Source organism: Platalea leucorodia (assembly GCF_965183815.1).
Source record: "Platalea leucorodia genome assembly, chromosome: 5".
Taxonomy (NCBI): Eukaryota; Metazoa; Chordata; class Aves; order Pelecaniformes; family Threskiornithidae; genus Platalea; species Platalea leucorodia.
Genome location: NC_138827.1, coordinates 10,593,239 through 10,610,618, shown reverse-complemented (window position 1 = coordinate 10,610,618; position 17,380 = coordinate 10,593,239). Strand labels below are relative to the sequence as shown.

At 36.2% G+C, this 17,380-nt stretch overlaps 1 protein-coding gene across 1 annotated transcript; it reads right to left on the bottom strand.

Moving 5' to 3' along the window:
* Positions 1-527: 527 nt before the first annotated feature.
* Positions 528-15,720, bottom strand: LOC309590790 (transmembrane protein 180-like; the record flags this gene model as incomplete). The annotated part of the gene is made up of 6 exons (XM_082312243.1): positions 528-657; positions 8,271-8,414; positions 9,402-9,485; positions 10,970-11,124; positions 14,089-14,823; positions 15,568-15,720. 6 exons carry the CDS (start codon positions 15,718-15,720, stop codon positions 528-530), a joined length of 1,401 nt encoding a protein of 466 aa, XP_082168369.1.
* Positions 15,721-17,380: the final 1,660 nt, after the last annotated feature.

Here is a 17,380-nt window from a genome sequence, read left to right as displayed (position 1 = left end):
ATTTGTCTTGATGTTGGTCAGCTGGACACCATCTAAATTTTTCTCTTCAGCTCCCTGCCATCCATGAGGGATGTCCACCAGGCTCTTCCAGATTAACTTCCGAGATCTGCCATTTTATTAGTATGGCAGAATTAATCCCCCATATTTCAGCAGGCTTAAGAAAATACAGTTCCCTTGAATTCCAGGTGCTGGGTTGGGATTCCTTTACCTCATCTGTCATATCCATTCTTCAAAGGAGTTAACAGTGACCAGTGCGTACCAGAAAGGGCTTTATTTAGTGATTAAGGATAAAGCCCATTAAAGGCAAACAACTGAACTAGAAAAGACTCTGTGTAGGCTCAGCATTAAGGCTGAATGTGATCTGTGTTATAGTCTGCATAGACTGAAGAACATGACTTTATTGAAATGGCTCAAACTGTGTTTGGTCTAATAGTCCATTTAATGCAGTTTTGCTTTTTCACATTTAAAACACACTAACTCTTTTGGGGTACAGTCAGCCCAAGATCTACTGACCAAGTGTTACGTATTTAGCGTACAGCTGTCACATGACTATTCTGGATCGAAAAGGGAGTCCACGTCAGGATCTGTATGACTGCAATGCAAAGTGGAACCAGACCGATCAAATAGAACATGGCATCATGAAGACCTAAAAACAAACTGGTGAAGAAGATGAAAACACAGCTTTCAAGATGAAGAAGATTAACTTTCATGATCAATTCACAACAAATTATCTTTAAAGCATTCACATTATATACACATATACAGCATATACATGTTACTGTGTACAATCAATTTAAAATAAAAGAAATATAAATATCTCAGATATCAAATGTACTTCAATTATATTTCTAATTCTACATAAAAATATGTATTTTATGTTGTTTGCTCCTTTCCTTTTTGCTGGAAGGAAATTAGATAATTAGCACACAAAAAGTTGATTTTAACACACTGTAGGCAACGTAAGAAATCCTGTTTGCTACTTTAGTACACACCTGTATTATGTAATATAGAAATCAATTTAAGCAATATAATCCAATTATAGAATAGAGCATCTGAAAAGGTTTAGTAAGACTGAAAAATCTGGAAGAGAAAGAAAAGCAGAAAATGGAAGCAAACATTTTAATATAAAATTATTTTACTTAAGTTAAAATCAGTGCTACTAGCTGTCCACAGAGTGTGTTGTTATAGTTGCTGAGCGCTAGATGGAAGTCATGATTAACACACAAAATTCAGTTATGGTGTAAAGGGCTGTTTAAAATATCAAGCCTTATTTAATTTTGTTTTAAAATAAATGATTACAAGATAATATAAACCATTAAAAGAATACATGTGAAATTAACACTCATTCTCATTTATTCGCATGGATTCATGGTATTTCCTCATCTAAATCTTCTCTGAGGAATAAGAGATAAAAGCACCAGCAAATATGAATCAAAAAAGAAAATATAGGAGTTAAATGAGTTCCTTTTTATGAACAGTATGGTTTCTGACGGCTCAAAGCATACAGTTAGGCATTCATCTAGTAGCCAGAATCATTATCTACTGGCATTCTCTTAATTATTGGATTCTAATTACTTAAATATCAGGAAAGTCAACTCAAGCTGAGAAACAGCCCCTAAATGAACTTTCTCTCCATGAGGCAGTTTATGGTATTGTCTATTTTTTTTCCTTAGCATTCAGGGATGAGATAGGAGACTCACAGAACAGCTATGGACATGACCCCAAAAACCTGAAATCTGTGAAAAACCCCTCTCATTAACTTGAGCAGGCTTTTGAATGAAACCTAAGAGTTTCTCTGAATCATAAAAGAATCAACTCGCGTCTCACTGCATTTAACAGAAAAAATGCTTGCAACCTGCAACATAGCCATATTATTCCTGAGTACATACACACACTCCTACAATGATCACCTTTTATCTCAAGTCATGTACATGCTAATGCTACATAAGAAAACAAAACACCACAGGCTTACAAGTGGATTACTTAATCACTTGGGCAATTGCATTTAAGACTGGAAGTGTTCACTAGCAGGCCACTGGTCCATAGCCAATGTTTACTGGCAGTGAAAATAATTTAACGTTTGGACGCTGTTTACCTGCCTGTATTGAATTGCATTTTCAGTCCACCTACAAGTAAACAAGGGCCCCCATCGTGCACACCACCATCACAACTACCAATCGTTACTTGTATGAGCAGTGTCAGCAGGGAGGCCACAGAGAAATTACTTACCTATCTAAAGATGAAAACAGGACTAAGACACAGTTAACAGGATGTTGGGGCTTGTACTTTGCCTGTTCTGCACACTAAAGAGGACTGCAGTTTTCAGTTCTAAAATTATTCCATCTTTATACATGGACTTCAGGAAGGACAAAAAAAGAAAGAACATCTGCCAAATCACTCACACTGGTGCAATCCTGATTTGGTTTCACTGGAACAATATTGGTTTAAGAAAATAATATTACCTATTGTACTGTAAAACCATAAGTTACTGCAGGAATTATGAAAAATATCTACAGTACACAGAACAAGGAATGGGAAAATATTTCATTAAGGGACTGGGATAAATCAAGAGTAGAGCTCAGATTTCATCATAACAACAGCTGAACCAGTAACTTCAGAAATTTCCATGTCTACATTTTTTGCACACGCAGGAATAAAACATACAATCTTTCACTAAACAGCCCTAATATCACTCTGAATAGAATGTGATGTAGTCCAGTAATTCAATATGAAAGCATCAACAGTTTAAAGTGCCGTCAATAAATAATGAAGAGCTGCTGTCAAATAACTTAATTCTGAAGAATGAATTTGAAAAGCACACAAAATTTTAAGAGAAGTTAGCTGTAGTTGCAGTGGCTCTCCAGAAGGGGGAGTTTTTAAACTAGGTATCTTTTCCATAGCAAAAAAAAAACCCCAAACTCAAAAAAACCAACCCAACCCAACCAAAACAAAACAAAAAAAACAATCCATATGGGGCAGGTAATGCTTTGCTGTGATGATGGACCAAAGGGAAAAAAAAACAAACACGACAACCACTCCATTCTGCAAGCAATTGCTCAAATTTTAAGTATATTAAGAAATACTTCTTAAGCTATCTTCCACTACAAAATGCTTAACTGGTGTGTAGTGACCATATTCCCTAAGAATGGGGTATAATGTGTATATTAATGTATACAGAATCATGTGTAACACATATGGAATGGTGTACAATATATAGGCCAACCTCACGTGTGAAATAGGTTACACCAAAAAGCAAGAAGACTTCTGGAAGAGGGAAACACTCTTCATAGCAGAAGTCACACTTCAGAGTTATGATACCAGCGGCAAACCCAAGAGATACTGGATTACTCCTAAGGAAGAAGACATCACTGTGACTAAGCAGATACTACCACTGAGGCAGAAGTAAATTCTAGTACTGGTAAGTAAGAAGTCAGTGATGTTAATGGTCATTTCAAAGGCTTCAGTACAGAGGAAGAGAAAGACAGTCTAGGTCTTTGGAATGCCTGGTCTAATACAGTACTGGCATCACTGCTCAGTGGTAAGCATGTTCTCATTTTTGAAGAATCTTATGATACCTCACAGATGAAAGAAAAAGGGACTGAATTTTCCTTTCTTCTAGACTTTTACTCTCTGTATAAAACCTCTTCACTGTCTTACCAGCTTGGGTGCCCTGCAACTGTAACAGAAGCCACCAAGATGATGATGAACTATTGTCTCAAAAGGTCTTCTGGGATAATTTCACTCATAACATGCCAGTTGTCCTAATAAGCTGCTCAGGAATGTGGTCTTTACTAAAGGCAGAGAACATACGTGTGAATTGCTCAACAACATGACGGCAACAAAAGACAGGCAAAGCTTAAAAACCAGCAACTTATAGTTGGTTGGTACTCTTAACAGAGTTTTGGTACTCTAATGAAGCAACAATGAAATATCCTGCTCATGGAGGATGTCAAGGAGTCATAATATCACATAGCTGAAGAACCACAATGTAATCACTGCAATGATGAGGAGGTGTAGGTGAGGTAGCATCATCTTACAGACTTTTTGCTGGAGGCATAAGAATCAGAAGATATATGATTTGTCCCAGCAGATAGCTTTTGATAGATGGATTTTTTTTTTTGATACAGTGTAAGATGAGCACCAAAGACAGAATATTTATGAAGGCCACCTCTGAAGGCAGTATGCTATTGTTAAAATGCTATCAATGTATAAGATAAATGAAGTAGGGGAGAAAAAGACACACCCCCTGTAAGCTATGACTTTTTTTTCTTATATGCAAGTGGAAGTCATCCAGAAAGTTTGTGATCTCCAGCATTCCATGTGGTCTTGAGTAAGCAATATATCAAGAAATGAGGAATGAGGAAATGAAATGACAATACTACACAAAAATCAGTGTGAACAAGAAAAGCTTATTTCCATAATTTTCAACTGTAAACTCATTGCTGGAAAATGTGTTTTACTACAGCAAAAGCCTGGAAAATTGCTGAGAATGCAAAAATCAATATTCAAACTTTTGATGCTGGAGGGAAAGATAAGGGAGACATCTGGACATTACTGAAGGAGACCACTGATGGTCTGCTAATACTTTTCTCCATTCACTCCACAGAACATTAACTTCCAAAACATACAAAAAAACCCCCAAAACTAAACACAGATAATAAGATATATCTTATTAAGATTCTTTTGCTTTGTTAGAGGATTTGTGAAATAACTGTGGAAGAAAACTAATGAGACAGACAGTATCTGTACATAAGAAGCAACTGCCTGTCTGTAACTGTAACATACGCATATTGTCACCATCATTAAATACTGGAACTTTTTCACAGAATCAGAATCACAGAATCGTTGAGGTTGGAAGGGACCTCTGGAGGTCATCTGCTCCAAACCCCCGCTCAAGCAGGGCTACATAAAGCCAGCTGCCCAGGGCTGTGTCTAGATGGCTTTTGAATATTTCTAAGGATGGAGAGTCCACAGCCTCCCTGAGCAACCTCTTCCACTGCTCATTCACCCTCACAGTAAAAAAGTGTTGTCTGATGTTCAGAGGGAACCTCCTGTGTTTCAGTTTATACCCATTGCCTCTGGTCTTGTCTCTGGGCACCACTGGAAAGAGCCTGAATCCATCCTCTTTGTACCCTTCCTTAAGGTATTTATACACATTAAGAAGATTTTCCCTGAGCCTTCTCTTCGCCAGGCTGAACAGTCCCAATTCTCTCAGCATTTCCTCATAGGAGAGATGCTCCAGTCCCTTAATAACCTTTGTGGTCTTTTGCTGGGTTCTCTCCAGTATGCCCACATTTCTCTTGTACTGAGGAGCCCAGAACTGGACACAGCACTTCAGGTGTGGCCTCACCAGTGCTGAGCAGAGAGGAAGGATCACCTCCTTTGACCTGCTGGCAATACTTTGTCTAATGCAGCCCCAGATACCATTTGCCTTCTTTGCCACAAGAGCACGGTACTGGCTCATGTTCAGTTTGGTGTCCACCAGGAACCCCAGGTCCTTTTCTGCCAAGCTGCTTTCCACCTGGGTGGCCCCCAGCATATACTGGTGCATGGGGCTGTTCCTCCCCAAGTGCAGGACTTTGCACTTCTCCTTGTTGAACCATGAGGTTCCTGTCAGCCCATTTCTCCAGCCTGTCGAGATCCCTCTGGATGGCAGCATGACCCTCTGATGTATCAGCCACACCTCCCAGTTTTGTGTCATCACCAAACTTCCTGAGGGTACATCCTGCCCCATCATCCAGATCGTTAATGAAGATGTTAAACAGGACTGGACCCAGTGTAGACCCCCAGGGTACACTACTAGTTACTGGCCTCCAACTAGACTTCATGCCACTGATCACCACCTTCTGGGCCTGGCCATTCAGCCAGTTTGCAACCCATCTTACTGAAGTCCACTGCTGTTCCCTTGTCTACCAGGCCAGTCATTTCATTGTAGCAGTTTATCAAGTTGGTCAAGCATGACTTCCCCTTGGTGAAGCCATGCTGACTACTACTGATGATTTTATTGTCCTTAATGTGCCTGGAAATGGCTTCCAGGATGAGCTGCTCCATCATTGTTGCTATGGTTTAACTTTCAGTTCAAGAAAAAATAAATAATTTAGAATTCAGCAAATAGTTTATGGTTTTGGACGGCATCTCCTCTCTTCTCTGAGTAAAGAACATTGCTGGAAACTCTTTAAGATGTATTTATTCAGGGCCCAAATATTTTGTTAATGCATAATAAGGATCCTCTGTGCTATCTTCACAATTCACTACCACTACACCTAATAAAGTAAATGCTTTCCAGAACACTTAATAGATATTGCCAGCTTTGGAGAAGGAGGAAGGACACAGCTGAGATTGTACTGGCACAGGTCACAACACTTCATTATCTATAATTCACAGTTGTGAAATTCTTTTTTTTTCCAAACAGTTTGAGCATATTTTAAGCCATCTCCTGTATTCAGTTTCTGTTTGTCCCCAAACAACTTTGTCCTGAGGCAAGTGTATTTTAGTTGTCTGCCTATGGCTGAAATCTGAGATCAGCTGATAGGGTTTTAATATGTATAAGTAATTTTAGCTCAGTCAATGGTCTGAGTACCTTGCCATGGGCAAACTGACTTCCTAGAAACAATCTTGAGTAGTCTGGTCTTTGTGGACTGTATGTCCACACTGTAGTCCTTTGGCAAATTGAAAGACATGCGCATTCACACATACATACATAAAAAACACAGGCAGACTGCCATATTTAAGAAATTGTTTTTAAAGGGATGGGCAAGAGAAATATAGAGTATATTTCAGGTGCTCTTTGATTAACTGATCTCAGCTTTGTACCTTTATGCTGTTCCTTGCCCTAGTGAAATAAATCAAATTTCAGCATGACTCAACTGTAAATATAGGTTTTAGAGACTGAGCATTCAAAGTATTTCAACTCTATATACAAGAAATTTATTGTTGCTGTAGTCCAGAGGCTACTTACTGGGGGGAAAAAGATTTATAGCTACTGTGATTTAAAATCCATCCACAAAGGGATCATTTCTCTGATTGAAAGGGATCAGAACTGCAGCATATATGTTTCAAATCTGAATTTCTCTGAATCATCAAGATGAATATATTCAGCCCTCTCATATCCACATCCAGTTCAACCTACTGCTCTTCTGCAAAAATCACTCATCTTATTTGACATTATAATGAGGTTCATGTCCTCTTCACATCATCTCAGTGGCTGGCTAGCTACAGAATGCATTAAAATAAAATTAACTGTTCTCACACATAGCCTCAAAATTAAGCTGCCTTTGCTTGCGTCAGGATGTTTTTCTGAAGACCACCTGTTGTCCTTTTACGTCATGCTTTTCCTCATCGTTTTTTTAGAAAATTCCTCAAATACAAAACATTCTCCAAGCCTTGGGTGACACATAACCAGTCATTTCTCCTTCAAGAGCTATCTCTACAGAAAGTCATGTACAATTGTCTTCTATGTATTTTTAAAGTTTCTACTCAAAATTTAGGAGAGCTATGTAGTTCTCAGGATGTTCCTGTTCTCTCAAGCAAATCTTAATCAGGGCTGATTTTTGCCTTTTAATCTTGACTTCAGTTATTCCTTATTTTGCCACTTCATCTTGTTGGTCATAAATAAACAGCCTATAACCCTTTCAGTGTACTGACTCCCTGGTAATTTGTTTTTATAAAAGCCCATGCATTTCCAGTGTGCTAACTAGCAACCACAGCTTTATGCTGGGTATTAAGGTCTCCAGGGACTGCAATGAAATCATTAGCATTAGAATGGTAAGTAGTATTGAAGCCAAAATTATACTCCTACTTGAGGCAAATTCCCTCCCTCCAGTGATTATACTGCTTTCTCTCAAACAAAAATGTATCTTAAATGCAACCCTATTATGATTACACATTTGAGGAAGTAGGTTTACGAGATAAACAAAACACAGAAGCCAGGACAACATGTATCTTAATAAGAGGTACTAGGTGATCTCAAACAATTTTTTCTTCTTTTTTGCAACAGAACAGGAGATGGTCAACTACTGAAATGTATCCTTTGTTTTTCAAAATTAGGTAGATATCCTCATGTATATTGTTTAATAAATGATGTATTCTTAAAAAAAAAAAGAAAACATTTGTATTTCTATACAGATAAAAACCAACTGGAAAGTATTTTTAAATAACTCATACTTTTGAAGTGCAGTTGATGAAAACTAATTGCAGATTAATTTGCTTTTCAGATAACAGCATTATTTCATGTTAATTTCTATGATTTAAAGTATCCCTTTTAAACTCACCTTGGATCAGGTTGAGCAACTCCATTATTCAGGTTCTCATATCCAAATTGATTTAGTATTGTAACCACAAGCATTGGAGCCAAAGACTGGGCAGGCTTGGTAAATAAAGCATTGGTACCAAAAACCATAGAGGAAAGTGGTGATCTAAAATATTTAGGGAAAAAACAGATGAATGCACAACACAAACTTATTAGTATATTAATTACAATAGTGACTTTTAAAAATCCTGGTAATATGCAAATGCTAAGTATCATGATATTTAGCTTTATAGTTCACACATGATAGCAAACAGATCAGCTATCATAATGAAATTTAATTTTCTTTGGAAATGAAAGGTAATAAACCTCTGGGGTATGTATACAGCTTGGCCCCAGTTCTGAAATGACTTGCAGTCAAATTCAACTTTGTACACATTGAGTAGTTATTGAAGTTGTTAGACCGAGCACTGCATGGAGAATTAATTACAACTTAAGACTTTACATGCATGAGGCCAGAAAAGAAGGCATTTTTTTTCTTCATGAAAGCAATAGCTCTCACATTTGAGGGGCCAGGATCGAATGTGCAGTTATATAAATCTGCAGTTATATAAACATTGATGGAACCAACGGGAAGTTATCTGCACTTTGATAAAAATCCAAAAGATCCATGAGTTGTAATATGCTACGTCACAGCAGGTTTCATAAATTTTTATTTCAGAGAGATAACAGCAACCAGTTAGACTTTGAAATTTGCACTTTTAATTAGCACAGGCAAAGCTTTCTGAACGCTTTTGCCATGTTAGAAAGGCCTTATTCAGAAAATTTCTAAGTGACAATAGATATATATGGTTACAAAATAATTCAATTGAAGCTAACAGAAATAAACACACAAAAAACTAGAGGACTTGGCTTATACTATAGTATAATTAAAACTAGAAATGACATAATGATCTGTTTAAATTATTCTGCTGAAGTAACTGCAGGAAACTTTATTCAAGTTCTTATCTTTACTTATGCTAGGTTGCTCTTACAAAAAGTACTTCTGTGTCAAGGATCCAAGATTACTTACTGTCTTTGACATAATCTAACTTACGAAAGAGTAACATGGCAAATAGATAGTATATTTAAAGAAAAACAGTTACAACTGACATACCTCCGCTTGTGCTTTATTAAATCTGCATCAACAATATCTGCCAAAGGCAAATTGAACAAACTAAATGAAGCCTGTACAATTACCCTAAAGAAAGACAAAATATTTAAGATGTTCATAGTTCTTATAAACACTTTCATAATGAAATTGTAACTGACATTCTAACATATACAGCCCAACACTGACATTTCCACAAACACACAAAGCTGAGACACTTTAAAACATGGGGATTTATCTGTTTAAACAGCAACTCTGAAAGCATTATTAGATCTGTTCTTAACTGAGAATTAGAAATCAATATGCAAAACTAAAAGGTAGTGGTTTTTGCTTATTTTCCTGGACACTGGTGCAAAAGGTCATAAATACTTGCTTGAGATTATCAGTAAATGTCATTTAAAATTACATGGAGAAAAGAAACACCTTAGAAGAAAGAGAAACTGAAAATGTCCTCTTGAAATCTGAAAATGACATGAGCATTACTGGAAAGACTACATGGAAGACAAACTTCAAAGTGGGAGAATTAGAATAGTAAAAAGATTTTATATGCGTTCCTAGATATGTATTTACATTTTATATATATGCATTTAAACACACACACACAAAGCAGACTCTTAACAAACTGCTAACTGAAACCGTAAACTCACATATTAGGATTTCTATATCTTATTAAACTTTATGTGTGATTAGCTTTTAGTTATGAGAGACTTTGAACAATTAGCACTTTAAACATACAGTCTTTAGGTACCTTAGAAGTTTTTCCTGGGGAAATCAAAATATATCTTCATCATTTAAAGTACGGACATAATGAAATTCAATTTATTGTTCACACGATTCAGTGTTACAGCAGCCCATGACTTAAATACTGAAAATAAGAATGAAAACAGAGGGGACAAAAAAGAAGATGAAAAAAAGGAGGGTAGGAAAGAACATGTAGAAAGAAAGCAATGAAATAGAAAATGAAGAAATAAAACCTAACTGCTGTAACAATATTCTGACACAAACAGGTCTTTATTTTTAAATAAGGTTTTCCATGTATCATAATATACTTCTGTGAAAATACTACTTCTTGGCATCATACTTACCCAGTAGCACTGAAAATGTGACTCGGTATTGGTTACCTAACAGATACCTGACATATCGATATTTGTTTTGCAGTGCAACACACAAGTGTTCATGCAGTACAAAATGAGGTCTCAGCTTTCCTAGCAAACAGTCTCTGAAGAGTTCCTCTACTGAGATCTTCTGTGTCTGTGTGGATGAGAAGAGGTTCTGCTTCCCTTGAATCTCATGCTAAAGCAGATATGTGGCCGGAGCCATGTGGCTGCAAACCTTAATTACCGTTCATTTTTAAGGCTTTTTTGTTTTTTTTAAGCGGAAATTAAAAGCTGAAGCAGAATAAAATGAAAGCTGAAAAAAGCTGTAACCGGAGTTTCAACTTTTCTGACAAATGAAACAGAACAGAAAGAAAACCATAAAAGCAGTGGCAAAATCTGCATGCTATTAAAAGCAAGTGTCCATTCTGTTAGAATTAATTAAGCCATATCTATGAATAGGGAAGTGTATTTACTTACATATTTGTTGTGAGATAAAATGCCAACAGATAATAGTGTTCTGGCCCTAGAACAAACATGACAGCAGCAGCTACTCCTTCAAAGTAAAAGGAAAACAAGATGATTCTGTAATAACCAAACTTCTTCAACGAAGCATGACTGAGAAGAACAAGGCACTGAAAAGATAATACATATGCATATATGATGAAAAGATATAGTACAATATCTCAGAATTAAGAGAGCTATAAAGTACAGACCAGACATATAATATTACTACCCATTAAAGGAAAAAAAAACCCAAACAACCCTTTCTAAAAAGTTCAATCCAGATTAAAAAAATAGGACTTGAACAGAGAACTATCTGCTGGCTCATTCTATGCTACCTCTACCAGATAAGAATGGTCTGCTTTCACTCAAAATTAGCCAGCTGAGAACTATTATATCCTGAGGAAAATACTGTTTCCCTAACTATTATTTAATGCTCATGATCTTTATGTTTGATATCCCTTAAAGAATTAACTTTGCAGTATGTTAACTGTAAACCAGGCATCTTGCCATTTGAATTTTAACTGTTGATGAAAAATATTTTCAATAATTTTTTCCTTAATATTACTATTTTCACTGACATTTATGAAGTTAAGCATGACTTTTAAGTTGATAAAGCAAGCTCACCAAGACAGCTGATCTAAGCAAGTTAGAGACTTTGCTAGCAAGTAGAGAAAGGCAAGTACTAGTGGACAACACGTATGGCTGCATTTTAATTCTGCCAATCTTAGCAAGCAGTAAACCATGTGAGAAGCTAGTGACAAGCAAACTCACAAAAATGATATTAAATGCTGATTATAGTATGAACAAAATGTAAGCTCTTCTCTATTGTTCCTCACTTTTCACTTTAAATAGGACATTTTGTAATGCATTATGTTCTTTCTATTTTATGAGCCTATGTGGATCCACTATGTGGACCACACCTGCGTGTGGTCCTCATCACTGTCACAAAAAATACTCACAAACTCTATAAAGATACACATTTTCTCCTGCCTTCTGTGTTACAGAGATGAACAGTGTAATATTCAGATGAAGAACAGGAAAGAATTCTCCTTGTATGTTTGTTCCCACATTTAAATGCTTTAACATAGTGAATAAACCCGGGATGCTACAGTCAGACAAGGATTACTGTGGCAAATGCTATTTTAAAGAAGCTCAAGTTTTCTACTTAAACCAATGATCAGGGAGGTAAAACAAATCTGGAAAGTTGGTATAAGAAAAAAATCTGGTTGTAAGAAACTTAAACATACTCCTCCCCCTGGCTGTTTTCAGGCATTTTGCAGAAAAGTGCTTACATTAGAAACAGTAAGGCATTATGTCATGCATGTTATTGTAAAAACTATGACCTTGTCTCCCTATAATTGAGACACAACCCTGTCTCAGGAAGTACTTATGATTTAGAAAATTCCTTATTACCTGCATGTTTCTAAGACTGCATATTTCAAAGAAAAATACTAACTTAATAATGCAAATTTAAATTTGCTTGCCTATGTTTCAGCAACAAGGCTTCCCTTGTAGGCAGGTTTTATTCTTCACACCTAGTACTAAAGGAAACCTAAGACAGAAGCTGAATTCTAGTTTAGTACAGGCCACTGAAGCACAGTTCAGAAGAAGGGGCTTTATTTCACATGGGCTGGGTGCTTTTCCAGTAAGTGAAGTTCAGGACATTGCCACCAGAGAATTCTCTTATTATATCTTGAGCTCAAAGGGACAAAAACCTGAGAAAAATAAGGTCACGGCAAACTCTCTATGGTTCAGTGACCTTCTAGACAAAGAGTCTCTGGGGAGCAGAGAGAGATGCATTTTCTGAAAGATTGTTCGTTTCACACTGTCACATGGATTTTATCAACAGTAGTGATTGCTACATATTGAGTGTAAAATTATTTAAGCTTTCCTAACTTCTGCAGTTTCTGATTTATTTCCAAAGTTCATCAGCTAACTGTTTGAGTTACAGAAAAAAGCTATTAAACCTGTGGTAAGGATAAAAGTTGAAATTACAGATATTTAGGCGTTACAGAACAGACAAGGTATGCTTAGGATTTGTATGTTATATATACAAAAGCCAAAATGGTAACTGAAATTGAGCTGTGAATTCCAGTTGCACTTTCATGTATCTTCTTGTAGATTTTACTTACTGAAAACATTACAACTTAATGAACATAGCAGCCTGATTTTCAGAAATTCTGAACATCATCAGCACCGATGATGAAAGTCAGGATACTCGGTTTTTGAGCAATCCAACAAGTAAACACAGTGAATGTTTTAAAAGATCCAGTGAAAGAAGTCAGAAAGGAGTGAACAGGAGAGTTTTTTTATTCACTGCAGACGAGTATGTTTACATTTTGTGGGACATATTTTTGCTGCTTTTCTTGTTCTCACACATTACTCGTTTGGTTTCTCTTTCTCTTTTCTTTTCCAGTTAAGTACTCCTCCCCCCATCCCTGATTGGGGTCTTGAAAGTACCTCTCTCTCTCCCCAGTAAATGTAGCTAAGAGAGCAAACGAGAAAATAAACGGGAATGTATTCTTCTCCAAAAGCAGCTATTTAGAGTTTTGTTTGGTTCCCATGACTGATACACCACATATTTCAACAATGCTTTTAATACCTAATAATTTTTCTGGTGTTTTGTGCAGTTTATCTCAGAAACTTCCTGAAGAAGAGACTATTCTTTCATCACGTATTACAAATCAAAACCAAAGAGAAAAGAATTCAGAATTCTATAGACTTTGCTTTTAGAAACTTTTTATCTTGCCTATGTTTTTCATTCCTTTATACTCAGGTATTATAAACCCTGTAGGATACAAAACATTTACTCCTTGCATACTCGTATCTCACATTCTTGTAAACAGATATTCTACCAGCCTGCCTGCTTGTCCTTCCTCCCTACCCTACTCTTACATTTGGTTAGCCTGTATATGGAGGTACTTTCTTCTTTCAGAGCACTGGTGAGCTAGATTTGTTTCTCAGCATGGCCAATGGCTTACGCCAAATACAGCATTTTTTCAACAAACAGTGTAAATCGATACCTTAAACTAATAAAAACTAGTAAAACACCATGTTTTCGTATTTTGAAATAAAAAAGTGTAACTGCCTACCTGAGGACAAATAAAGCCTGCTCCATACATGATACTTCTTATTGAGGAAGAAAGGACATCCTTAGGAATAAGATTATCCGCAAAGATCATCATAAAATTGTTGCAGAAGGCTAGGTGGAAGACTTGGAAGAAGTTCATTGTTACAAAAAATAAAAAGTTTTTCTCTGTCATAATCTGTTTGGTCAATGAAATTACAGAGGACCACGAGAGAGCTCCATCACTGTTTTCCAGATTAGCGTTCTCCGTACAAACTTCTCTCTGCTCATATTGACTAGTACTGTATTTGCCCGTGTAACACATACAAGCTGTTGCTAATGCTGCGACCAAAACAGCGAAAGCCTGAAAATAGGCAAAATTTTCCATATTATCTGATATAAGACCACAAAAGAGAATGCTCGTGGATCCGATTAATGTTGCTACTTGGTTATATTTAATAAGCTGAAGCCTACTTTCATGTCTTGTTGAAATTTCTGCAAAGAGCGCACACTGCGCTAGAAGCACAAACGTAAGCAAACCATCAAAAGCACATAACGCAACAATGAGGTGAAGACCACTTAGCCAGTCACCTTCTTCATAATGTTTCCAAGGAAACCAAGGAAGCAAAAAGGCTAACGCATATAAAGGAGCTCCATATAAAATTGAAAACTGGCGTCTTGAGCAGCACGCAAATTTGGAGTTATCTTGAATATATCCAAAAAGAGGATCATTGATAGCATTCCATATCATAAATACAACCTGTGACAAGTAAGAAACACAACAGAATTTATCATTAGTGTGATTTTTCTGCAGAAGTTATACAAACACCATATTTATTTAAAGTAAATCTTTATTCAAAGAATAAATAAAGATGAAAGCTTCTCAGGTCAAAACAGACTCCAGACCAAATTCTTAAAGGTATTTAGAGGTTTATAGTAATTTTGAAAAACAACATGAATAAGTAGGCAGGTGCCCAACTACATGTGAAATAAAGCCCTGTCTGTAAGACTTCACTCCTTCAAAAGCTTATATATCTGGGCTTTCATCCTACAAAGCCCAGATATTACTCTCACAGCAAGTAATTCAAAACATGAGCTGGCCCATTACTTTCAGGAGACTATTTATGACAACAGTTGCTCATGTGGATAATGACTTGCAGAATAAAGGCAGTATTTAAGGACTTAAACAGTGCATAGGAAAGCACTAATGTCAAACATATCTATGAAGCTGAGGTGCAAGATTAGTTTAGAACATTACTTCAAGCTATCAAAGGTAAAAATCTTTCCAGCAATTAAAGTCCAGAGATTTTTAGTCTAAAGATTGTAAACAATGTGCTTTATGTGTACCTTCAATCGCTTATGGACTAACTAAATTTAAAATATTTACTGTATAACTATCTGCAATGCATCCAAAATTAATTCATAAGTAAAAAAAATTAACTTTGTTGTGATAACACAGACACATAGAACAACACAGTAATCAAAATATTCCATTGTACAATACCTGTGCTTGATGAAATGCTACTTCTGAAATTTTGTATCGGTTTAGGAAAAGCTTAACGTAGTAGAAATTAAAGATACTATTCATCATTCCAGCACCTAATGTAGTCATGGAATATGCCAGTGCATTAGGATGAATTCCCAAAACAAACTTCATCTTCCACAAGTATAACTCTCTTCTTCCTCAAGTTACAAAAAAGAATTACAACAGTTATTGGTAGAATAATTTTCCAAATTAAAATGACATGGGAGATTTCCTTGTTTCAGAGGTGTAGAAATGGATTCTTAGAGGAAAATTTCCCCATTCTCACTTCCTTTTTTTTAATGAGAAACACATTTTACTGAGTTATAAGACACTGAGCCCAAAACTGAATAGATGCAAAATACTAAGAAGTCAATGACATTTCTAAGTATAATCAGTGCTTAAAAATCAATGGAACAAGTAGACAAAAATTTAAAAGAATCCCTGCCTGGTGCACAAACTCAATATAAAAAACTGCTATTGCAAACACTAATCTTGGTGTAAAGTTCAAAGTAATTGCATACATTTTAGATCTTTCTTGCTAGTTACGTAGTTTTAAAATTATTGACTGTGTAGGAATGAAGTGACTCAATTCATATCCTTATTTATTCCATTGCTATGAATGTCAAATGCAGCATGCACTTAGATGAATATTTCTTTCAAAACACATACCAAGTTTTGTCCTCGTATTTTTAAATGTTAATTGTTAACAAGCCATGGAAGCAACACTTTCACCTAATAAACTAATGAGATATGAATAGAAACCATAAAATAATCGAAACACCTTTAATAGTTTAAACATTTTCATCATATAAAAGACTGCATGTAAATAAAATCTAGCAAGTAACACATGTACAGCATTTTAAGTACATCCAAATAACAGACATTCAGCCCAAGAATATAGAGTTCTTTAATATATCAAACAGATCTTCAGCCAACAATTTTTTAAGATGCTGACTTTTTCCATCTATCTAGCAATTAACTGAAGTACGCCTGGTATAAACTATGCCATGAAAATAGCTAGCTCCAGGGAACCTCTACCTTTTAAAGCAGAGTAATGACTACCTTTATGGTCCTTGACCAGATTTGATTCTATAAGCCCAATATAAAAATACTTCTCCCAGATACCTCTTTTTTAACTGAGGCTTTATTTCTCTTTATATCTCTTTGAAGGAAGCTGTCTGCCATTAATTTGGAGATACTTCAGGATCAAATTTCAGCCTTACTATGCACACTAACTCCAGAGCTTTACAACCTGCTTTTTGTCAACAGTCCACACTTCGTGCCTCTGTGTATTAATAATTTTATCCTAAATGCAATTTTAAAATACCCATCAAAACACTTAGCTTGAATATCTGCTTGTTCAGCTTGATAAGCAGATCTATGAGCAGCTCCCCGAACTCCTCATAAAAATGACCATGAAAGAAACAGGAAATGAAAACCAAGGCTGTTTCCAGCCTTCCTGTGGTTTACAAAGTGGCTGAAGACGGGCTGCTGCAAGGGAAGATGGTAACTTCCCAATCACCAGGCAACAGCCAGGCAAAAGCCACAGATCAGGTAGAGACTGGAGAAGTGTCTATTCTGGCTCAGGCAGAGGATGGAAGAGCAGTTTTTCCACCCCACAACACAGAAAACGAACTCCTGAAGAGCAAATAAAATGTGGATCCATTTTTGCATATATATTTAAGATGCTTTAATATAAAACAAGATGCAAAGAGTAGAAAACTTCACTTTACAGAGAAGAAAAAAAAAATCAAGCTGACAAACAACCTGAACGATGTGTTGTTTTTTTTTT